This window comes from Bison bison, unplaced genomic scaffold, assembly GCF_000754665.1.
Source record: "Bison bison bison isolate TAMUID 2011002044 unplaced genomic scaffold, Bison_UMD1.0 scf7180017864105, whole genome shotgun sequence".
NCBI lineage: Eukaryota > Metazoa > Chordata > Mammalia > Artiodactyla > Bovidae > Bison > Bison bison.
In genome coordinates this window covers 7,221,853-7,247,111 of record NW_011494677.1, presented here as the reverse complement: position 1 = coordinate 7,247,111, position 25,259 = coordinate 7,221,853, and the positions used below count along the sequence as shown (strand labels likewise).

At 39.2% G+C, this 25,259-nt stretch overlaps 1 protein-coding gene across 5 annotated transcripts in view; it reads left to right on the top strand.

Annotated features, from left to right (window-relative positions):
• The window catches only part of WRN (Werner syndrome, RecQ helicase-like), a 125,505-nt gene that overhangs the window by 50,901 nt on the left and 49,345 nt on the right, over positions 1-25,259 (top strand). For all 5 annotated transcript variants that reach the window (XM_010838804.1, XM_010838805.1, XM_010838803.1 and 2 more), the window contains 7 exons: positions 606-681; positions 2,345-2,412; positions 2,689-2,797; positions 3,389-3,457; positions 7,566-7,648; positions 12,225-12,331; positions 17,435-17,622. In XM_010838804.1, the coding sequence (XP_010837106.1) occupies positions 606-681; positions 2,345-2,412; positions 2,689-2,797; positions 3,389-3,457; positions 7,566-7,648; positions 12,225-12,331; positions 17,435-17,622 (700 nt within the window). The remainder of the gene's footprint in view (positions 1-605; positions 682-2,344; positions 2,413-2,688; positions 2,798-3,388; positions 3,458-7,565; positions 7,649-12,224; positions 12,332-17,434; positions 17,623-25,259) is intronic.

Below are 25,259 nucleotides of genomic sequence, written 5' to 3'. Positions count from 1 at the left end.
CAACACCACAGTTCAAAAGCATCAATTCTTTGCTGCTCAGCTTTCTTTATAGTCCAATTCTCACATCCATACATGACCACTGGAAAAACCATAGCCTTGAGTAGACGGACCTTTGCTGGCAAAATAATGTCTCTACTTTTTAATATGCTGTCTAGGTTGGTCATAACTTTCTTTCCAAGGAGTAAGCGTCTTTTAATTTCATGACTGCAATCACCATCTGCAGTGATTTTGGAGCCCAGAAAAATTAAGTCAGCCACTGTTTCCACTGTTTCTCCATCTATTTCCCGTGAAGTGATGGGACCAGATGCCATGATCTTAGTTTTCTGAATGTTGAGCTTTAAGCCAACTTTTTCACTCTCCTCTTTCACTTTCATCAAGAGGCTCTTTAGTTCTTCTACACTTTCTGCCATTGAGCAAACTCTGGGAGATGGTGAAGGACAGGAAAGCCTGGCATGCTGCAGTCCTTGGGGTTGCAAAGAGTCAGACATGACTGAGTGACTGAACAACAACACAGTAACTAGATTCTTTAAAAGAAGTCAATAAAATAAAACTTCCTCTCACTTTGTGTACCTTTATTTTAACATAAATGCCCATTTTATTTTAAGACTGCCTGTTACCAAGACCTACTGAAAAGCAAATTAACTGCCTCAAGACCTACTTTGGCCATTCTAGTTTTAAGCCGTGAGTATAGTCTCAGTTAATTAAATTGCACATTTACTGTTTTCTTTACAAACTTTAAAAGACAAATATTCCATCCAGTGAACAGTAAAAGTACAACTTCATTATTGTTTATACATGCTACACTGTAATTTTTCTAAGTGAAGAATTATTTTGAAGTAATATTTATATAAAATTCGTATCTGCGTATTGTTTTTATAAGTGAGGAAAAATGGTTTTCCTTAAGATAGAGTTCTGAGTTTAAATACATTAATAAATTCATCTTAAGTTAATCCTGACATTTATTTTATTACAAAAGTATTGTGTGCCTTTTTTGTGCATCTTATTGTCTATTCTATTACATATTGATGTAATAGACATTCATAAGACAGTAGTGTGAAAAACAGTGATAATCGTATCTGTTTTAACATAGTCAAATGTATTTACATCCAGGGGAGCACACTTGTAAGTTTTAAAATGAGAGGAATACAAATGAGATGAAGAACAAGTAAATTTGAATAAAACTGTTGGTAATAGGAATGTAAAAATCTATACTGTTTTTTTCTCTTCTGATCTTAAAACATTTTTTTTTAGATTAAACTGTGTCCTACACATAGTACACATCAATGTACATATCAATGAATTTTCACAAACCAGACATCCTGTGTAGCCAGCATTCCGATAAGAAAGAATAGATCATTATCAGCATACCAGAAGGTCACCTTCCCAGTTGTTTTTCCCTCAGAATTTTATTAAAAGAAATTTCAAAGATATAGTAGTTTTTTTTTTACTACGAATACTTGTATATTCACTGTTAATTCACTATTAGCATTTTAGTATACTTGCTCTGTCACATATTGATTATCTGTCTATCCACTTTTTAATCCATTCAATTTTTATTAATAAAATGCATCTCAAGGTAAATTGTAGGCATCTTTACACTCTGCCCTAACTACTTCAGCAGGTAAATCATTAACTATAGTTAAATATTTATTTTACTGTTGAACTAAAATTTGCATGTAAGGAAATGGTTAAACTTAAGTGTTTAACATTGGCAAGTCTTAAGTGTACACGCACACCCGTATGTAACCTAAACCCTTTTTAAAAGATACTACATTACAATCACTCCCAAAAGTTCCCTCATTTCCCTTCTTAGTCAGTCCTTGCACCTAGAGCATTTCTCTTACTTATTTAAATGAGCGATTCTGTTGGATATCTAGATTGAAGCTTGGAATTTATTTTATATTTTAGATATAGGTAATAAAATTTAATGCAAATATAAATGGAAATCCTAGTTGTTCAGTCGCCTTGAATGGGAAGTTGGTCAAGTGGGAGTTCTGTTTTAAAGCTCCAGAATTCACAGTATTTTTATTGAAACTTGGAAATGTGAAAGAAATTCTGGAGGAAATGAAAAAATAAAATGGCTTTATCACATATCGATTATTTGTCTATCCATTTTTTAATCCATTCAGTTTTTATTAATGAAGTGCATCTTGGGGTAAATTGTAGGCATCCTTACACTCCCTTCTAATCACATCAGCAGATAAATCATTAACTATAGTTAAATGTTTATTTATTTATTTTACTTTTAAGTTAAAATTTACATGTAAGGAAATGGTTAGACTTTACTTGTCTCTTCCATTTCTTATTAGTAAAACAGTGCAGCATTTTGCTTTTCATCCTCCAGGGTTCAATGGAAAGTGATTCATTCTGTACTGGAAGAAAGAAGAGATAATGTTGTTGTCATGACAACTGGTAAGTTGTACTTAAGCAAATAACCTTATCTTTTAAAAAATAAAGCTTCAAGATTTTGAAATACTTAATCTTTCCATAAGGTATGTATGTATACAAATGGTGTAAATTGTAGCAGAGAATGAGCTGAGGGTAGATGCTTGAATTTTGCACGAATTAACTCTTAGGTAGGTAGCCCATTAGTAGTGACTGTTCATCTCATGCAAGTACATTGTAAGAAGAAATCAGAGTAACAGCGATCTAATTTCATTTCTCTGAGTGTATTATTTTTATTTTAAGGGTATGGAAAGAGTCTGTGCTTCCAGTATCCACCTGTTTATGCAGGTGGGATTGGCCTTGTCATCTCTCCCCTTATTTCTTTGATGGAAGACCAAGTACTTCAGCTTGAGTGAGTAAGGCTTTCAGAGCCACATTGCCACCTTTTTTTTTTTTTAACTCCTGTGAAAGAAATAGTTGATTTATCTTGTGTGTTAAAATCTAGTTCCTATTAACACATTTCTAATATACTGTTGCTTTGTCTTTACTAGTAATATGACACTTTAGTGGAAGAGCGTATCTTCTTTCTTGAGTTCTCTGTAATTTAGGGCTACCAGATGACCCCCCGCCCCCAAATTTTTTTTAAAAAGCAAATTTTATGCTGGTTAACACTACATATCACAAAATTCTTTTCTCTGTTGGTTACCCTTCTTCTTTAGCTTGGTATGAAGTATATACATAGAGGTGTAGTTTTCATTTATGGAAAACATTTAAATTCCTTCAACCTGTGCTTGTAGTCTTTTTGGAAAATCCACCTTAACAACCACCTTCCTTCTAATATAGCCATTGAAGGAATTTATTTACCAAGTTAGTGAGTTACAAAAAGAGATTGCAAAGAAGAGAAATGTACATCATTATAACTTTTTGTTTCTTCTCACTTAAAAATGAAGTTGATATTTGTAGTGTGCACATGATTCCAGGATGTTTGTGTTTCTTCTTACAGAATATCCAGTATTCCAGCTTGTTTTCTTGGATCAGCACAGTCAAAAAATGTTGTAGAAGATATTAAATTGTAAGTTATTTATATGATTCCTGATCATGTTGTCAACTGTCTGTGGTATTTTTCTCAGTGGAAAAACCTGACTGAACTTTTTAGCCTACCCAATATATTGAGATTCATCCATGTTGTTACATGTACCAATAGTTCATTCTTTTTTATTGGTGAATAGATTACATCATGTGGATATGCCATAATTTGTTTATCTGTTCACCTGTTGATAGAGATTTGGATTGTTTCCAGTTTGGGGATTTTACAAATAAAGATGCTGTGAGCATTTGCATGTTTTGTGCTTACTCGCTCAGTCATGTCTAACTCTTTGCGACCCTGTGGACTGCAGCCTACAATGTTTCTCTGTCCATGGGATTCTCCAAGCAAGAATACTGGAGTGGGTTGCCATGCCCTGCTCCAGGAGATCTTCCTGACACAGGGATCAAACCAGGGTCTCCTGTATTGCAGGAGGATTCTTTACCCACTGAGCTCCAAGGGAAGGCCTGTACTGAATCACATAGTTATTCTGTGTTAAGTTTTTGAGAAACTGCCAGACTTGATGAGTGGTTGTACCATTTTACATTCCTACTAGCAGTGTCTTAGAATTCTAATTTCTCATCTCAGCCATCACTTGGTATGGCCAAGTTTTTAATTTTAGCCATTTTAATAGAATGTCAGTGTGTATTTTTAAATTTTTTTAATTTAGTTTTGTCTGTGCTGGGTCCCTGTTGCTGTGCGGGCTTTTCTCTTGTTGCAGAAGAGGGGCTGCTCTCTAGTGGCGGTGTGTTGGTTTCTCATTGCAGTAGCTTCTCTTGTTTTTGAGCACAGGCTTTATGGTGCAGGGGCTTCAGTAGCTGTGGCACGTGGGCTCAGTCATTGCTGCTCCCAGGCTCTAGAGCACAGGCTCAGTAGTTCAGCACATGGGCTTAGTTGCTCTGTGGCATGTGGAATCCTCCGGAACCAGGTACTGAACCTGTGTTTCTTGCATTGACAGGCAAATTCTTTGCCACTGAACCCAGGGAAGCCCCTCAATGTGTTTTTCATTGACATTTTCCGGCTGTTTATTGTCATCCTGCTTATTTAACTTATATGCAGAGTACATCATGTGAAATGCCAGGCTGGGTGAAGCACAAGCTGGAATCAAGATTGCCAAGAGAAGTATCAATAACCTCAGATATGCAGATGATACCACCCTTATGGCAGAAAGTGAAAAACTAAAGAGCCTCTTGATGAAAGTGAAAGAGGGGAGTGAAAAAGTTGGCTTAAAACTCAGCATTCAGAAAATGAAGATCATGGGATCTGGTCCCATCACTTCATGGCAAATAGATGGAGAATAGATGGGGAAACAGTGAGAGACTTTATTTTTGGGGGCTTCAAAATCACTTTAGCTGGTGACTGCAGCCATGAAATTTAAAGACCCTTGCTCCTTGGAAGAAAAGCTATGACCAACCTGGACAGCATATTAAAAAAAAAAGCAGAGATGTTACTTTGCCATCAAAGGTCTGTCTAGTCAAAGCTATGGTTTTTCCAGTAGTTATGTATGGTTGTGAAAGTTGGACCATAAAGAAAGCTGAGTGCTAAAGAATTGATGCTTTTGAACTGTGGTGTTGGAGAAGACTTTTGAGAGTCCCTTGGACTACAAGGAGAGCCAATCAGTCAATCCTAAAGGAAATCAGTCCTGGATTTACATTGGAAGGACTAATGCTGAAGCTCCAACACTTTGGCCACCTGATGTGAAGAACTGACTCATTGGGAAAGACCCTGATGCTGGGAAAGATTGAAGTCAGAGGAGAAGGGGACGGCAGAGGATGAGATGGTTGGATCGTATCACCTACTCAGTGGACATGAGTTTGCACAAGCTCCGGAAGTTGGTGATGGACAGGTGTGCTGCAGCCTGAGGGATTGCAAAGAGTCAGATGCAACTGAACTGAACTGAAGGACTAATTATGTTGAGCATCTCTTTATATACTTATTAGCCATCTGTTTATGTTTTTTTTAAAAATCTGTGTATCTTTGATGAAGTGTTTATATCCATCTTTTGCTTATTCTTTTTTTTTCACTTGTGAATTTTGATAGTTTATATTATACATTCTGAGTATAAATCCTTCACTTGCTATATGGTTACCAGACACTTTCTCTTAGTTTATCATTCCATTTTTCATTCTCTTAACAGATTAGTGTGTGTGTGTGTGTTAAGTTTCATTTGGGGCAAAATGAGGACTGCAGCATGGGAGGCAGCATCTCAGTTCTTAGAAACTGCTCCAAAGAGGCAGTGGGAGGAAGGTCAACATACAAGATTTTGGTGAAGGCACACCATTCTCCCGTTTTCATTTTTATAACGTCCAGTTTGTCAGTGTGTTTTTTTATGGATTTTGCTTTTGCTGTTGCTTTTTGGTGCCTCACTCAAGGTCACAGAGATTTTCCTTTATATTTTCTTCAAAAAATGTTATAGTTTTATGTTTTACATGTAGATCTATGATCCATTTTGTGTAAATCTTGTATATTATATCAGGTATTGACTGCAGTTCTTTTTTTTTTTTTTTTTTTGACCTAGGCACATCCATTTCTTCCAGCTCCATTTGTTGGAGATTATCTTTTTTCCACTGTATTGCTTTTGCACCTTTGTAAAAACTAAATTGAGTAAATATACATGGGTTTATTGCTGCAGTGTTTATTTTCTATTTTGTCACTGTCTGCCTTGATTGGTGTCTTGATTACTATAGCTTTATAATAAATCTTGAAATCAGGTAGTACAGGTCTTCCACTTTTGTTTTCTTGTTCTTTCAAAGTAGGGTTTGTTTGTTTTTTTTCTTCAATTTTTTTGGGTCTATTCTAGGTTCTTTGTATTTCGATATCACCTTTTCAACTAAATTGCGATTTGGGATTTGATTGGGTTTACTTTGAAAGTAGCTATCTAAAGAATTAGCTGTCTTTATAGTTCTTATCACTGTTTTACCCTGAAGAACTGATGCACACTGAAGTTAAATACTTGCCTAAGATTACTTAGCTTGTAAGAAATAGAACTGAGATTCAAACCTAGATAGCCTGGCATCAGAACTAATTAGACTACTGAGTCAATTTCATGACATGAAAAGCATAACTTTTTTTCTTAGTTGTTTTCTACCCATTCCTAGTGAAAGCACCATGCCTAGCACACAGTGGATTAAATATTTTTAAGTGGTTTCATAAAGAACATTATTTTATTTTATTTAATTTGATCTATGTCATCATTTGATAGAATGGAAAAGAGACTCTGTACCTATTTTGCCCTAGCCCTAACCTTCATTGCAAACATTGTCTTAATTAGGATTCTGTCTGCACAGAATAGAAATCAATCAAACATTTAAATGAATATCAAATTTTATAGTAAGGATACAGGAATGGCTTGTGGATCCCAATGAAAAGAAATTAGCCAGCCCTCAGGAAGAGACTGGAATCAGTATTGAAAATACAATAGGGCCTTCTTTGTTTAATCTAAATTCTCTTTCTCTTGCTTTCTCTCAGAAGGTAAGCGTTCTCTGTTTTTCTAGTCACAAAATAGATTGCAGGTATTTTTCATGTACATGTTACAGATCTTGCTGCTTGGAGACTGACTGGTTGTTACTTGGTTAGACCCTCAAATTCTAGGACAGAGACTGACTAACTTGACCTTAGTCTGGTTTCATCACTGGCCCAAGGAGATGTGGGCAACAGAGCAGAATATACAGGAGAAACGTGGGTGCTGCGGGTATAATTGTGGAGATGGGATCAACTGTGTAGGGTAATGGGGTTGTCGTTCTCCAAGGAAGGTGACATGCAGGTGGATTGCTAACATATAGAAGGTTTACTGTAGGCTTGATCAGTTAACTCAAGCACTGCCATTTTGGGGCTAGACTGCTGGAAATCAGAATCTGGCTTCTAATGGCATCTTATACTGAGTACTCTCTGACTGGTGTTGCCATGTTTGTTTTGATGAATTGAAATGAAATCAGAGAACAAATATATGTGTATATGTCCACACATACAATATGCATTTTGTTTTTATTAAGTGGTGTAATGCATTATTTAAAAAAATTATACTGTGTTATGGTTTTCAGTTATATTCATTGTGTGATTGTTTTTACATTTCCTATTTCTTTGTTTGTTTTTACAGAGGCAAATACCGGATTGTATACCTAACTCCAGAATTCTGTTCAGGTAACTTGGAGCTGCTTCGGCAACTTGAGGCTAATATTGGTAAGTGGGATGATAGAATCTTTATAAGTACTTGTTAAAGTGAGATATTCTTTAAACTTGTGGATGGATCCAGCAAATCTCTGTCTCTCCTGTCCTGTCCCACAATTCCTTTTGCCCTAGAAAGTAAGCTCCTGGATTATAATTGTCTATTTGTATACCTGTTTTCTTCTACTGGACTATAAACTTTTTAGGGGAAAATGCTCTTCTTATTTATTTATATTTCCTTCAGTGGCACCTCACTCCAGTACTCTTGCCTGGAAAATCCCATGGATGGAGGAGCCTGGTCAGCTGCAGTCCATGGGGTCTTGAAGAGTCGGACATGACTGAGCGACTTCACTTTCACTTTTCATTCTCATGCACTGGAGAAGGAAATGGCAACCCACTCTAGTGTTCTTGCCTGGAGAATCCCAGGGACGGGGGAGCCTGGTGGGCTGCCGTATGTGGGGTCGCACAGAGCTGGACACGACTGAAGCGACTTAGCAGTAGCAGTATGTTACTGGCACATAGTAGACATTTAAATATATTAATGAATAAATGTTGAATCTTGGATTCTATGATATTATAATTTCCTTTTTTTGATATTCTGAATCTTAATCAATGTAGTGGTTCTCTACTCTTATTGTTCATGAGAATCACCTTTCAAACTTTAGAAAATTTCAGATCCTCCAACTTTGAAAATTGTGATTTAATGCACCTGCTATGAGGTTGTGGCAGCTGTAGTCTTTTCACTGGTGATTCTGATGTGTGATTTTTCAGGTTGGAGACCACAGTACCTTTGACTATTTTTTGTCAGTGAGTACGATTAATTTTAAAAATTACATAATATGTCATCCTATTTCCTAGAAAATGTAAATAGAAAATTAGTCAAAAGCTGGTATCGTCTTTGATGTGTGTGCTAAAAACATTTTGTCTTGTTTTTTCCCTTCTTGATGGTCAGGCTCAGTTATCTAAGAGCTACAATCACAGATTCTATTGCAGTTGTTTATGTTTCAAACATTAAGTTAAACCAGACAATCTTTGCTGTCTAATGTAATATGATCTCACTTTATGTGTTAAAATAATTCCTAGCACTTAAAGTTTTTTTAAACATTGTGGTCTCTCATTAAATGGTTACTTGCAGATAACTCTGGGAAAGCATTTAACAGTTATTCTCTTAATATAATGAAAACAAGTATTTATCTTTTAATATGTGTTAAGTATCAACAAAAGAATGAGCGCAGAAATTAGCATTTGATTAAATATATTATCAAAAAGGGCGACCATCAGCTGTTAAACTCCCTTATTGGCATGTTATATTTTTGCTTTTAATTTAAAACAAATTTGGTGTGTATCCTATTAGGTTATATAAAGTTCTTATGAATATTTCAATTCAGATTAAAATCAACAACTCTAGATATATAAACTCCATGATTTTATTGCAAAAGTTAGGGTCTATGTACCTAGTGGTCTGGATATGTTTTGTTCCATTTTAACATTTGCTTTGTTTCTGTGATGGATTTAATCCAATATTTACTTAGAGCCTCTTGATAGGTTGTTCTAATTCTCTGTTTTAATTCTTTGTAAAGGAATAAATTATGAACACTGCAATTATTAGAGCTGAGTATCTGCATAAGATGGATGAAAATGCTCTTTTTGGGTGGCTGTCAGTGTTGAACAAAATAGGATAAATTCTCTCAAGTATTTTTATTTAACTTTCATTTTACAATGCTTGCAGCAGTGAATATACTCAGAATTTCATTTGTACAGTAGTTTTGACATTTAGCTATTCTGATTTATGATTTTTATGAAATGCTATTATTTAAGTAGTGTGGGTTTATAACAGAAGCAGCAAGCAGAATTTTATATAGAGACACCTTAAAAGCAAATGTACCTGTAATTGTCTTGTAAATTTGGGAATAAGGCTTTAATGACTGATGTGCCAAAATGAAATATATCCTGGACCTGGGCAGACACTTGGACTTGCACATTTAATGGGAAAGTTGGCAGAAGCTTGTAGCAGCTGGTTGTGAGGGACAAAGTTTAACTCCATTAAAAAATAGTAGTTGTTGTTTTAGTTGCTCAGTTCTGTCTGAGTCTTTTCCTATCCCTGCCTACTAGACTACTCTGTCCATGGGATTTCCCAGGCAAGAATACTGGAGTGGGTTGCCATTTCCTCCTCCAGGGGATCTTCCTGACTCAGGCAGCAAACCCACATCTCCCACATCTCCTCCATTGCGGGTGGATTCTTTACCACTGAGCCACCGGGGAAGTGCAAAAGCTAGTTAATCAAACCTGTGATTTTAAGGAGGGTTTTAAAATGAAGGAGCTGTCATTCTTTGTTTTAACCTATTTAATTTAAAATCTGGGTCATATAGTTTCTAAAGCCAAATAAATATAGTGGTAATATTGAATGTTTCCCACTCATCAGTTAATAGAATTTTGATGTGAATCAACCTGGATTTGCTCAGATTTAGCAGGGTTTTCTTTTTTTCTTTCCTTCTTTTTCTTCTCCAACCCTGTTGTAATTGGTAATCTCAATGAATTGTAGTTATATGCATGTTTCTCTGTCTCTTCCTTTAGAAATGTGAGCTCCTCAAGATCATGAATTGCATTTTACTATTATTTTATTCCTAGGGAAGTGTTTGGAACATAGTATGCATTTCCCCAGGTGGTGCTAGTGGTAAAGAACTTGCCTTCCAATGCAGGAGACAGAAGAGACACAGGTTCGATTCCTGGGTTGGGAAGATCCCCTGGAGAAGGAAATGATAACCCACTGCAGTGTTCTTGTCTGAAGAACCCCATGGACAGAGAAACCTGGTGGGCTAGTCCATGGGGTTGCAGAGAGTTGGACATGACTGAGCGACTAGCACAATAACTATAATAATAATAGTTTTTTTTTTAATTGAGCAGTCTTTTATGCCAGCCCCTATCTTAGCATTTTATGTGAATGATCTTAATCTTCAGAGTAACTAAAAAAAATGTTAGCTACTTTTATTATCTACCTTATACTTATGGGAAACTGACACTTGAAAGCTTAAGTAAGATGCTTAAAGTAATATAAATGGTAAGCCAAGTTATGCATTTAGGTAGTCTGACTTATGTTTTTAATTAACCCCCAGTGGCAAAACTTCCCCTGGACCAGGAAGATCCCCTGGAAGAGGGAATCACAATTCAGTCTAGTTTTCTTGCTTGGAGAATTCCATGGACAGAGGAGCCTGGTGAGCTACAGTCCATGGGGTTGCACAGAGTCGGACACGACTGAGGGGCTAACACACGGTGGCAAAACATAAATATGCAGATACACATTAAGTTGTGATCATCCCCGTTGAAGGGAAACATTTTTTATTTCTTAAGTATTAATTTGGTAATCAAGGGCAAAAGCTCTACTGTCATTACTTTGAAATATCTGAAGACATTTTCATGGATGGTTATGTGAAAGTGAAGTCGCTCAGTCGTGTCCTACTCTTAGCGACCCTGTGGATGGTAGCCTACCAAGCTCCTCTGTCCATGGGATTTTCCAGGCAAGAGTACTAGAGTGGGTTGCCATTTCCTTCTCCAGGGCATCTTCCCAACCCAGGGATTGAACCCGGGACTCCCACATTGTGGGCTGACGCTTTACCGTCTGAGCCACCAGGGAAGTTATATAGTAAAGCCCTTTTCTGAGAGGCATTACCATACATTATTGATTCTGAGTCAATGTGGAGGTGGGGGTGGGGGCCGAGCAAAGGGGTTGCTAGGTGAAGAAGGAACAATTTGCCTTCCTTCTTACCTACTTTGTACAAAATGAGATATAGTTCTTCCCTTCCCGTTTTATATTAGAAACTGTGGATGTCATCCTGTCTTTCAGAACTGGCATTTCAGAGGAATTCTGTAGTGATCATTCACAGACAGTGATGAATGTAATCTCAGTAGAAATATGCTGACTTTTTCTCTTTGGATAGCTAATCCATGAGATAAAATTAAAAGTATTATGAATGAGAATTAGAACAGCTCTTCTTTTTAAGGTATTATCATTGCAGATGAGTGATAGCTTTGAGGACAGAGTAGTAGTAATTAATTTCTCTGAGAAATAATGATGAAAACCAAAATTGAATAAATATGTTACTTGAAAAATAGATATTAAATATTTCTTTCTTTTATCCATCTGCCTTTTATCCATATATCTCCCTCTGCTTATTCTCAGTAATGATTTTTGGTGTACGTGCTGTCACTTCAGTCGTGTCTGACTCTTTGTGACCCCATGGACTGTAGCCCTCAAGGCCCCTGTGACCATGGGATTCTCCAGGCAGGAATACTGGAGGGTTGCCATTTCCTCCTGAAAGGGATCTTCCTGACCCAGGGATCCAACCTCTGTTTCCTAGGTCTCTTGCGTTGGTCTATTTGTTCTTTACCACTGGTACCACCTGGGAAGCCCAATTTTTGGTGTTATCTGCTATTATTTATGCTTATATTTTTATATGAGTCAATACTTTGAGTTATTTTTCTCCTTTCTGTTATATTTACATATTCAAAGTGGAATTGGTGGTAAAACTTTAGATGAGTTTATTACTTTTTTGAACTTTATCTTCTCCATTTACATATTTTTCTTTTTTGATAGGTATCACACTTATTGCTGTGGATGAGGCTCACTGTATTTCTGAGTGGGGACATGATTTTAGAAATTCATTCAGGGATTTGGGTTGCCTAAAGGCAGAATTCCCGAAGGTAAGCTTTGCCAAGTACAATGTCTTGAAATGACTTGCTTAGCAAGGGAGGATCCAGGATTGGGGAATGGCCAAAAATCTGAAAATGATTTTATGAAAGGGCAAATGGTTGCTTTTTAAGCAGGGGAAAGATTTTTTTACAACATGGTATATCTTTTACTTCTCTCAAGTCTTTGCTGAAAAGAGTACTTTTTCATTTAGTCCTCCTGTCCACTGTAGTCAGATTTTCAAATTAACCCTCTTCCCACAACTCTCAGCATTCCTCATATTCCTTTGCTGTCTTTTAAATAACACTTAGCAGTGTTAACATACTTTAATATATTTTGTCTATGGCCTGTGGGTCCCTACCAGAATATTCTTTGTGGTGAGGGATTTCTGCTGGTTTAGTTGGTAAAATCTACAACAGTGCCTGTCACATGGTGAGTATTCCATAAATAATTGGGTAAATGAATAAGTGAATTCTGATGAGAAAGCTGAGTCCCTGAGAAGTTACTTTACCACAGGCAGTGAGTGGTAGAGCTGGGCAGTGCTACACAGTGGGATACTAGATGGGCTTCCAGAGCCAATGACATAAAAGAAGTTTAAAACAGTTTCTGCCCTGAAGTTGCACAGAGGCCAGTAAAGGAGTTTAGATTCAGAATTACCCATAAAAGTGGAAGCAGTAGTACCAAATGAAGTGCATGGAACAGTATGAATAATATAGAAAGATTAGTAGTGTTAATAGTACCCGTAATATTAATAGAAAAAGAAGATGATATGGTGAAAGCCAGCAGGCTCAGATTCCTTGAGGACTGCTTTTCATTGATGTAGAACGGTTTAAAGTAAGCTTTTGGAAATTAGGAAGATTGCTGTCTGTAATCCTTTCCTGGGCCTTTGATTCTAGAAGGATTGTGTTAGAGGAGTTTTAAGTGTTTTTTGCAGTTTAGAAATGCTTCTCAATATTGAACTAGTCTTTTATTCTGTCAGGCTGTGAACGCCATTGGATTCTTTTCATTTCTTGGGATGATTCACTGAGCCCAGGATGGTCGTCAGGCAGCGGCTGAGAAACCTTTTTCCCTGGTGTTTTCATGAAATCTCTGTTAGCTGAGTGGTGAGAAATGCCCCCTGGTGGCTGTAGGGCTCTCATTTTCCTCGCTGTTCTCAGTGCTGTTTTTTTCTTCTCATCGCAGTTACAGCTGACTGTCGCCAGTGCTTCACACTGAACTATTTCAATAAGTTCAAAAATAGCAAAAAAAATCACTAACTTATTCCCATTTGGAGAGAATCTGACAAAATGAGTCTCCAAAGAACAACTTTGTTGTTGAAAACTTTGTTGTTGTTGTTTATTTGCTCAGCTGTGTGTGACTCTCTGCGACCCCACGGACTGTAGCCCACCAGGCTCCTCTGTCCGTGGAATTTTCCAGGCAAGAATACTGGAGTGGGTAGCCATTTCCTTCTCCAGGGGATCTTCCCTACACAAGGATCAAACCTGCGTCTCCTGCATTGCAGTTGGATTCTTTACTGTTGACCCACCAGGGAAGCCTTAGAAAGCTTTACATCAACCTTAAAGTTCTATAAAATTCAAGTAAGAGGAACTGTAAGAAATGAGACATTTTGGATCTTTCCATGACATTCCTCCCAGCCCTTTTACAAAGATCAGCACATTGTAGATAGTAACTATTTGGAATAAGTGAGTGAATGAATGAATGAAGCATACTATAGAGTATATAGATTAACTGCACCACCCAGCGGAGAAGGTAATGGCACCCCACTCCAGTACTCTTGCCTGGAAAATCCCATGGGCGGAGGAGCCTGGTGGGCTGCAGTCCCTGGGGTTGTGAAGAGTCGGACACGACTGAGCGACTTTACTTTCACTTTTCACTTTCATGCACTGGAGAAGGAAATGGCAACCCACTCCAGTGTTTTTGCCTGGAGAATCCCAGGGACGAGGAAGCCTGGTGGGCTGCCTTCTATGGGGTCGCATAGAGTTGGACATGACTGAAGCGACTTAGCAGCAGCAGCAGCACCACCACCACCACCCAAATTCAGAGGCAAATGGAATAGTAACAGTTTTTGGAATTTGTAGTGGTAGCACCACTGAAGTATATGTCTTAAGGCATTCCTAGATTTATAGTCACAAGATTAATTTACATTTTATTGCTTTTTTCACCAAAACTTTGTACTTATTACCAAAGAAACCAAGATTTGCCAATTTAAAGAACAAGTCTCGTGAGTTGTGAACTTGATAAAACTGAGTGACAAGGTAATTTATCAACCATACCAGTTTGCTTTTAAAAATTAAAAAGTTGAAGCTGTTAAGAACTATGCTGTAATATAAAGAACAGACTTTGGACTCTATGGAAGAAGGCGAGGGTGGGATGATTTGAGAGAATAGCATTGAAACATGTATATTACCATATGTGAAATAGATGACCAGTCCAAGTTCGATGCTTAAAACAGGGCACTCAAAGCTGGTGCACTGGGACAACCCTGAGGGATGGGATGGGGAGGGAGGTGGGAGGAGGGTTCAGGATGGGGGAGACATGTACACCCATGGCTGATTCATGTCAATGTATGGCAAAAACCACTACAGTATTGTAAAGTAATTAGCCTCCAATTAGAAGAACTATTGCTGTGATGACTAGATAAACTGAGAGCTTCCCAGCAAACCAGGATGTATGGGTACATCTTTCTCCTAGCCAACTTGAGTGTTATTTTCAAGCTTTACCCTAGTTTACTTCTTTTAAATGTCATAAAGCACCAGAGTTTCTAAGCAAAAACATTCTGTTCACTTCTGAAGTGAAAGTAAATACTGTTCCTTTAAATTTAGTGCATTCCATTACTTTACTGTGTTTTCTAAGTTACGGAAGCAACATTCTTAACTGTGCCTTTCTAGGATGTCGGCAAAGGAATGAATCATTTATGGTGATTTTCTCTGTTAGCTGGTCACTAGAATAAGGAGTTTCTCGTGGCAAAATGGGAATTTTTAAGTTAGAAGAGAGGTTAACATCCAGTAGCCCTCTCCATCTCATATTTTGATGAAAAAACTGAGGCCGAGAGAAGTTAGCTCTTGCCAGAGTGAGTGGCACATCTGAGAGTAGTGGCCGTGTCTCCGGAGTTCTTGTGTAGAATTCTTTTCAGATGTTCCATAATAATGTCAGTAATAGCTGACACTTGTCACTTGCCTTCTGTGTACTGTGCCGTTATATTCCGCATATTAGACCTTTTATCCCATTTGCTCTTCACAGTGACTTTCTGAGGTTGTTGCTGTTGTTGTAGCCATCTTAGAGATGAGGAAACCAGCGTTTAGAATATGAAGTAAATAGCTCATGGGAATTCCCTGGCGATTCAGCACTTCCACCTCAGGGGGCATGGCTTCGATCGTTGTACAGTGCAGCCAATGTGTCTAAAATAAGCAGCTCAAAATCTCACATCTCGTTAATGGCGAAAGCTGGCTTTGAACTGAGGCAGCTGTTTCTGAGCCAGATTCTTATACTACTGTGCTGCTATTTTGCCTGATTTTTCTACTAACTTCTTCAAAATGTGTCAGGTTCATGCTTCTTTCCTTTTTTTCGCAAAAGCATTGCTTGTCTGCTCTTTCGTGATACTGCATAGAAATGAACCAGGCCCTCTTATCTATCCTGAAAACGTCTGTATTTATCTGTATATGCAGTTAAATACCAAGCATTTTTTTAGTTCCTTTATAAATTGTTTGAGTAACAGTTAAACTGATGGAAATGCTTCATTGTGGTAAGGTGAGAATGTTCGTGTCCTGGAAAATTCAGTGTTTGAACTTCCCTTATTCTCAGCCATATTTTTGATACAGATATTTTTGTTTGCTATAAAGATATATAGCAGGTATATACATATATATTAAGCCATATATATTAAGCCTTGGTTAGAGAAACTAGTTTCTTTATAAATTGGCCTGTTCCTATATGTTATTAGGCAGATGCTCTCTAAATTCAGAGAATAGTCTGATTGTAAACCAAAAATCAATTAAGTTGATTTGGGGTGTTTTTTAATAATGTCACAGAATTTAAGGCTAGAGAATATCAAAATGTCAGTTAACTGGTCACATTGATTTTGGTTATCATTTTTTTCCATTTAAAAACTGCTCCCAGACTTAATTGATTTTTCCTTGCATGAACTTTGAGATAGTTTTCAGTTTAATAAAGCTATATTGATTATAAAAGTAGTTTACAGTTTTTAATAAATTGTATCTTTTTTCAAATTCTGTAATTGCATTTTTACAAATTGTACTTAAATTTTCACTTATGTACAGTAATTGCTTCAACTGATTTGCAGGGTAAATGTATTGCATCTGAAGAGCTGTGTTATGAGCATATTATTTACCATATTTTATAATAAGCCAAAAAGTATTCAGAAAGTTGTAATCTTGGATATCAAGCAGCTAATTATATAGGAACAGTTTTTCTGATTATGAGATGATTGCATAGTTGATTAATACTCCCAGTGATAATAGTGATGAAAAAATTAAATCTAGAAGTCTACTGTACTGAAAATAGAACATGACTTGGTTGCTCAAGGAATCAGTTAATACTAGATGTCTTATTTTCTGCATTTTCCTTTTATATTGTATGCCACAATTAACCATTTAAAACTGTTGAGAGGTTATCCAGGTAATTGAGAGCTATTATTTTAGATCTGAAAAGCCATATACCAGTGTAGTTAGTATAGGAGTAAAACAAGAGCCTTGGTTGGGCTCGGTATGGCTAAATTTTCAGTGAGTGCAGGGTTTATAATTTATGAGTTATAGATTATCAAAGATAAGACGTAACTTACCCCTCATTTGTCCCGGCACTGTTATAAATGTATAAGTAATAAATGGAGAGGTAGATAGCTAATAAGTGGATTTAACTTTAGATAGAAATTGCATTTAGAAATCTTATGAGTTTAGTGTTTGAATGATTTCTTAGAAGGCTGAGAAACAAGAAGAAAGTGTTTTTCTTCTTCTTTGAAAGAATAATTTTAAAGTTTCATTTTTATCACTGTTCTCTATTCTTCCTGTAATTGTCTTCCAGTGTCTTTCTAAGAAGGCAATAGAAATGTTGGGAATTAACAACCTCTCTCCTTTGTTAAAAATCCCTTTTCCTTGTTTCAGGTTCCAATTGTTGCACTGACTGCTACGGCAGGTTCTTCAGTCCGAGAAGACATTGTATGTTGCTTAAACCTGAAGGATCCTCAGATAACCTGTACTGGTTTTGATCGACCAAACTTGTATTTAGAAGTTGGACGAAAAACAGGAGACATCCTCCAGGATCTGAAGCAGTTTCTTGTCTGTAAGTCAAGGTGAGCATTTCATGGTTGATAAATTTTGGTAACTATTTTGTTCTTTATAAAAAATTATTTTATTTTTAAAACTTATCTCTTTGGAATGTATATTTAACATATTTGAAATTCTACTTAGCTTCAGTTCAAGTGTGATGTTATATAATCAGTGACTAAGGAAGGGAGAAACTAATTTTTCTTATGTTTTTACACTCCATGCTGTTATTTGAAGAGGACATACACTCTTAATGAGCTTCCCTGGTAGCTCAGCTGGTATAGAATCCGCCTGCAATGGATTGCAGGTTGGACCTGGGTTGGAGACCTGGGTTTGATCCTGGGTTGGGAAGATCTCCTGGAGAAGGGAAAGGCTACCCACTCCAGTATTCTGGTCTGGAGAATTCCATGGACCCTATAGTCCACAGGGTTGCAAAGAGTCGGACACAACTGAGTGACTTTCACTACACTCTTAATAAGTGACAAATTTACAAAAAAAGCAAATGAGTCTTTTATCTGAATTCTGCCTAGTTCACTAGTTATATGACTAACTTGAGTTTTAAGGAATTTAAATACTTTTTGAGCCCATATCATGTATCAAGTAGTATTCTAGGTGCTTCAGGTAAATGATCTAGTTTGATTTTTATAACTGTTCTGTAAGCTACATATTATTTTCATTTTACTGATGTAGAAACTGTCACTAGCACTTCTTCCTGTTTATTTTGTTTTTGGACATTTTATGTGTATGCTAAGAAAGCTTCTCTGATCTGTTTTCTCAGTGAAAAACTTACAATTTTCGCATTATGAAATGTGAAGTTAGAGTAAATGGAAATAATTGTCCTATCCATACAAATACAAAGCAAATCTAGGAAAATAGAATTTAAAGAACATTGTTAGTATTTTCCTTCTCAGGAAGTAATAAAAAGAAGATTGATCCTAGGTTAGGAAACCCTAAAGTAACTCTTAAGGTCTTTTAGGGTGAATTTAAATATAGAATTCACTGTTGGCTTGACTGTCCTGTGTTCAGGTTAAAGCACACGTGTAATGAATGTATTTTGAGTGTTCTGGCTGCTCTAGGGAATCTCTCCAAAGTGAATACACATTGTACTACACTTCTTTTCTGTCCTAAAGGTAAAATGTTCTCTTGGAGAAGGCTATTTATTTTACGTTAGCATCTCCACAATCAGATCCTTATTTACTTTCCTAATACTTGATCCTTTTCAGTCCATAGTATTCTCAAGCTCTATGGTGCTTGAAACCTATCTTTTTTGAAACTGTGCTTGCCTTTTTCCCCCCCAACACTGTGACACTGCGATTATATTGTCTTCTTATCATATCTTAAATAAATGATTTCTTCTCACGAGGTGAGAAGGTTTGTATTACTTTTTAGCTCAGACTAATATAGCCTCTCTTAACAGACCTCCTTGCTCCTCAGGCATCTGTATACAGTTGATGTATCACCTGAGAGCATATCCCCTGAGTCTTGGTGTTCCTTTTTTTGTGGCTCCCTCTTTCCTAAGACCATCCAAAGATTTTGAAACTGACTATGACTGGTTTTTCTAAAAGCAAATCCGAAATGATTTTGCACCTGTTTTGCATCTTCCAAGAAGAGTTGTGGTAGCAGGGAACCTTGAAGAGTCAGAATGTTCTCTGTAGAACTTGGGCAAATAGAAGTTTACCTCTTGGAAATTCCCTGGCAGTCCAGTGGTTAGGGCTCCATGCTTCTGCTGCAGGCAGCATGAGTTTGGTCCCTGGTCGGGTAACTAAGACCCCACACGCCATGTGACTTGGCCAGAAACAAAGAAAAAAAGAAAAAAATTTTCCTCTTAATGAGCTATTTGTTTATCTGTATTCACATTTTTTCTCTTCATTGAGCCATCATGTTTCTTAAAGTCTTACCTTATTTGTTTTCTATATGCATGATGCGTTTAATTTAAATAAGCCTGTCTCACCTATCTAACTTGATTACATGAGGATAGATTTTTTTTCCCCCTCTCAGAAAGTTGTTATGAGGAAAAAACTGTCTTTAGTAAACCTCTTGGCAAAGTAATGAATCCTCTTGTAATAGTGAGGTAGGAGATAGGTAGACCCCAGGCTGAGCAGCTGCAGCCAGTCTCCCACTGACACTTTGAGATAAGATGCCAGAAGGAGCACTGGGCCCTGAGACAGTGACCACAGTTTCCTCATTCTTATGGTTAAGGGGATTTCTCAGCCTGACACAATGTGCAGAGAAAGTCCTCAGCTGTCCCCTAAGGAATTCCATATGACACAGCTCTAGGGGAGGGGTCGAAGGATGGAGGAGGCGACAGCCCGTAACACGTCCTGCCAACCTCCCTGAAACCTTTGCACTGGAATCCATCTTTGCTGAGAATCGTGCACACCCACCGAGAAGGACCCTGAGTCAGGCCAGATATGGGCACAAGCAAGATGATTGGCCAGAGACAACCGGGAAGACTGCCCCATATGAGCGATCCATGCCACGCCTGTTGGGTGCAACTCACTCTGTGAGTTCACCTGTGTGCTCTTCCACACGAGCTTTGCTTCTGTTAATAACAACAGCCTTTTTGGGCTGGTTGATTCCATGCTGCCACACCTGAATCTTTGAGATGCCTGGTCCCAGAGGATACATCCCAGTGTTGGAAAAATAATCATAAGACTGTACAATCAAAATAACCTCCCCAGGGAGTCCCTGGCAACTGCAACATTTTTCTCTATTCAGGGAACTAAGTTCAGCTAAAGACATCTGATTCAGGGTTGCTGGGGATCTCAGGGACGCCTTGGACCCCTTCTAGATTAAAAGAAAGAAAGTGAAGTTGTTCAGTCATGACTGTTTGCAACCCAAGGGCTATCGCCACCAGGCTCCTCATTCCATGGGATTTTCAGGCAGGAGTACTGGAGTGAGTTGCCATTTCCTTCTCCAGGGGATCTTCCTGACCCGGAGATTGAAGCCAGGTCTCCCGCATTGCAGGCAGAAGCTTTACCATCTAAGCCACCAGGGAAGCCCAGATTAAAGCCTTCTGGTAAATGTTTCCAGGATGCCGGATTACATTTCTAGGTTAGCCTCTTTGTTCTTGGTTGCAGGTTGTTCAACATGAGGGGACCCCCTCCTAAGTCAGAGGGAACACCTCTGGGCTGTTTCCTTAAGAACTGGAAGCTATTTAAATTAGATGGGCTAAGAAAAGAAAAACTTAAGTTTTTCTGTAATACTTCCTGGCTTTTATATAATTTGGGTGATGGAGAAAGATGGCCCCAAAATGGGTCTGTAAATTATCATACCATCTTGCAATTGGATCGTTCTTGCTGCAGGTTGGAACAATGGACTGAGGTTCCCTGCGTCCAGGCCTTCATGTCCCTTTACCGGAGTCTCGCTCTGTGCAGCTCAGAGGCCTGGGGAACCAGAGAATTCTCCCAGCATTCTAGATGGTCCTCATTTAACTTCCCCCAACTCTCAATGGGGAAACCGAGCTTCTCCTATTCTACCGTGCTGCTAAGTCGCTTCAGTCATGTCTAACTCTGTGCGACCCCATAGACGGCAGCCCACCAGGCTCCCCCGTCCCTGGGATTCTCCAGGCGAGAGTACTGGAGTGGGTTGCCATTGCCTTCTCTGATTCCTACAAGTACCCCTGATTCTCCAGACCCCCCTGGCAAATCCCAAACCTCGCTTCCCTATTCACCTCTAAACACACTGGTACCACACTTTGCCAACAAAGTTCTGTCTAGCACAGCTATGGTTTTTCCAGTAGTCAGGTATGGATGTGACAGTTGGACTATAAAGAAAGCTGAGCGCTGAAAAATTGATGCTTTTGAACTGTGGTATTGGAGAAAACTCTTGAGAGTCCCTTGGACTGCAAGATCCAACCAGTCCATCCTAAAGGAGATCAATCCTGAGTGTTCGTCGGAAGGAGTGATATTGAAGCTGAAACTCCAATACTTTGACCGCCTGATGGAAAGAACTGACTCATTTGAAAAGACTCTGATGCTGGGAAATATTGAGGGCAGGAGGAGAAGGGGATAACAGAGGATGAGATGGTTGGATGGCATCACTGACTCAATGGACATGAGTTTGGGTAAACTCCAGGATTTGGTGATGGACAGGGAGGCCTGGAATGCTGCGGTACATGGGGTCACAGAGTCAGACATGACTAAGCAACTGAACTGAAGTGACCCCAGGATGAAAAAGCTAATCCCACCACTGAGGTATTTCATAGGTGGGCCTTCCAGTCACCCAGGATCAGGGAGAATGTGTCCTCCCAGGGAAGCAGCAAATGGCGAAAGCATAGTCTGAGTGCGCCTGCCCTTCTCTTTAACTGATTCAGCAGAGTGCAAACGAAGACTGGGCCAGTTTTCTGAAAACCCTAGTAGGTTTACTGAAGGATTTCAGGCCCTAACCCTGGCATTTGGTTTACCTTGGAGGGACATCCAACTAATCCTCACTACCTGCTGTACCTGTGAGGAGAAGCAGAGGGTTTGGACGGCAACCTCGGGGCACACTGAGCAGCTTGCCAGAGCCCAGCCCAGCATTTATGATATGCTGGGGATGCAGAGTCCCTCTTGGGATGATGGGCCAGGAACCACATTATTCAGTGCCTATTAGAAGGAATGAGGAATGCATTAGAAAACCAGTCAGCTATGAAAGGGTCAAAGAAGTGACCCAAGAGAAAGAAGAAAATCCAGCCCTCTTTTGGGGACAACTTGTGGAAGCTTTTAGAACGTTTACTAACATAGATACCTCCACTCCTGAGGGTCAGTCCCTACTGGGACTACCTTTTATCATTCAGTTCGCCCCTATGACAATAGGCGAAAACTTCAAATGTTACAATCAGGACCACAAACCCTGATGCCCCACCTGCTAGAGGTGGCTTTTGGGGTAAAAAATCAAGCTGAGGAGAAGAAAAGAACTCAGTGTGAATTGAGGCAGGCCAGAGCCAAAGCTCAGCTGATAACGGTTGCTGTCGGACACACTTTGCAACTTCAGGGCCACTGAGAGGGGACAGCAGGTGTCAACCATTGGTCCAGAGGTTAGACCCACACAGGGGAGTGCTTCAAAGGCAAGTCAACTGACCACTGGGCCCGTGGATGCCAGAAGGAGCCTCCTAGGCCATGCCCAGTCTGTAGACAGGCTTGATCCTGAAGAGGAAGAGGGACTCCTGCTTCTGAGATGACCATGCTGGGCTCCTGAGGTGTCCCGGCAGCTTCCCCCACACCTGCCCTGAGATGTCTATCTCCATCAAGGAACCTGGGTCATCTCTGATGTGGCGGAAAAAAGATCGATTTTTTAATTGATACAGAAGCCACTGACTCGCCTGACTTCTTACTCTGGACCTTTTTTCTCTAAAAGCTGCACAGTGACAGGTGTCAGTGAAAAGCCTCACATCTGTTACTTCACTGGAATCATGTTTGCCAGTTTGAACAGTATTTGGTCTCATCATCTCACATGGTAGCAAAGTAATGCTCAAAATTTTCCAAGTGAAGCTTCAGTTAAACATGAACAGAGAACTTATAGATGTTCAAACTGGATTTAGAAAAGGCAGAGAAACCAGAGATCAAATTGCCAACATCTGTTGAACCATAGAAAAAGCAGGAGAGTTCCAGCAAAACATGTACTTCTGCTTTAAAGACTACGCCAAAGCCTTTGACTGCATGGATCATAACAAACTGTGGAAAATTCTTCAAGAGATGGGAATACCAGACCACCTGACCTGCCTCCTGAGAAATCTGTATTCAGATCAAGAAGCAACAGTTAGAACTGGACATGAAACAACGGAGTGGTTCCAAATTGGGAAAGGAGTACATCAAGGCTATATATTGTCACCCTGCTTATTTAACTTACATGCAGAGTACATCATGTGAAATACCAGACTGGATGAAGCACAAGCTGGAATCAAGATTTCTGGGAGAAATATCAATAACCTCAGATATGCAGATGATACAACCCTTATGGCAGAAAGTGAAGAGGAACTAAAGAGCCTCTTGAAAGTGAAAGAGGAGAGTGAAAAAGGTGGCTTAAAACTCAACATTCAAAAAACTAAGATCATGGCATCTGGTCCCATCACTTCATGGCAAATAGATGGGGAAACAATGGAAACAGTGAGAGACTTTATTTTCTTGGGCTCCAAAATCACTGCAGATGGTGACTGCAGTCATGAAATCAAAAGTCACTTGCTCCTTGGAAGAAAAGCTGGACAGCATATTAAAAAGCAGAGACATTACTTTGCCATCAAAGGTCTGTATAGTCAAAGCTGTGGTTTTTCCAGTAGTCACATATGGATATGAGAGTTGGACCATAAAGAAGGCTGAGCGTCAAAGAATTGATGTTGAACTGTGGTGTTGGAGAAGTCTCTTGAGAGTCCCTTGGACTGATCAAGGAGATCCAATCAGTCAATCCTAAAGGAAATCAGTCCTGAATATTCATTGGAAGGACTGATGCTGAAGCTGAAGCGCCAATACTTTGGCCACCTGATGCGGAGCTAACTCATTAGAAAAGACCCTGATGCTGGGAAAGATTGAAGGCAGAAGAAGGGGACAACAGAGGATCAGGTGGTCGGATGGCATCACGGACTTGATGGACATGAGCTTGAGCAAACTCCAGGAGTTGGTGATGGACAGGGAAGCCTGGCATGCTGCAGTCATGAGGTCGCAAAGAGTTGGACACAACTGAGCAACTGAACTGAACTGAAGTGGGCTCACATGCCTTTTTGGTTGTCACTGAGTGTCCTACCCCACTAATGGGGAGAGACCTTCTGAGTTCCCTGACCGTATTATGGTTAGGAGGTCCCGAGCAGCGCCCCCTCTACCTTTTTTTTTTGTTAAATACAAATGAGGAATATAGCATGGTGGATGGCCTCTGAGCAGTAAATGATAGAGTGGTTCCTGTACATCCCCTTATGATTAATCCTTATAGCATCTTAGTCCAGCTCCCTCAGGATGCTAAATGTTTTACTGTGCTCAGCCTCAAGGATGCCTTCTTTTGCATCCCAGTTCATCTCTCATCTTCACAGTATCTGTTCATCTTCACAGTATCAGTTTGCCTTTGAGTGGACCAACTCCCACTTGGGTCAGATGCAACAATATACCTGGGCAGTGTTGCTTTAGGGGTTTTGAGACAGCCCACACGTGCTTGTCCAGGCCCTAGGAAAGAAACTAGGGAAATATGCCTAAAAGAAGGGCCTGTTCTACAGTATGTAGATATATTGATATGTAGCCCCTCCATGGAGGCCTTAGATCAGAACACCATTGAAATTCTTCATTTCCTTGGACTTGAGATTATAGGGTCTCCCAGAAAAAGGCGCAGATCTCAAAGCAACAAGTTAAATACATGGGATCCATAGAAAATAATCTGTATTAGGAAGGCTGCAGTCCATGGGGTCACTGAGGGTCAGACACGACTGAGCAACTTCACTTTCACTTTTCACTTTCATGCATTGGAGAAGGAAATGGCATTCCACTCTAGTGTTCTTGCTTGGAGAATCCCAGGGATGGGGGAGCCTGGTGGGCTGCCGTCTATGGGGTCGCACAGAGTCGGACACAACTGAAATGACTTAGCAGCAGCAGCAGCAGCAGGCCTAAATATTCCAAAGACAAAAGGACATCTCTATACCTTGGGCTTCCCAGGTGGCGCTAGTAGTAAAGAACCCATCTGCCAATGTAGGAGACATAAGAGATGC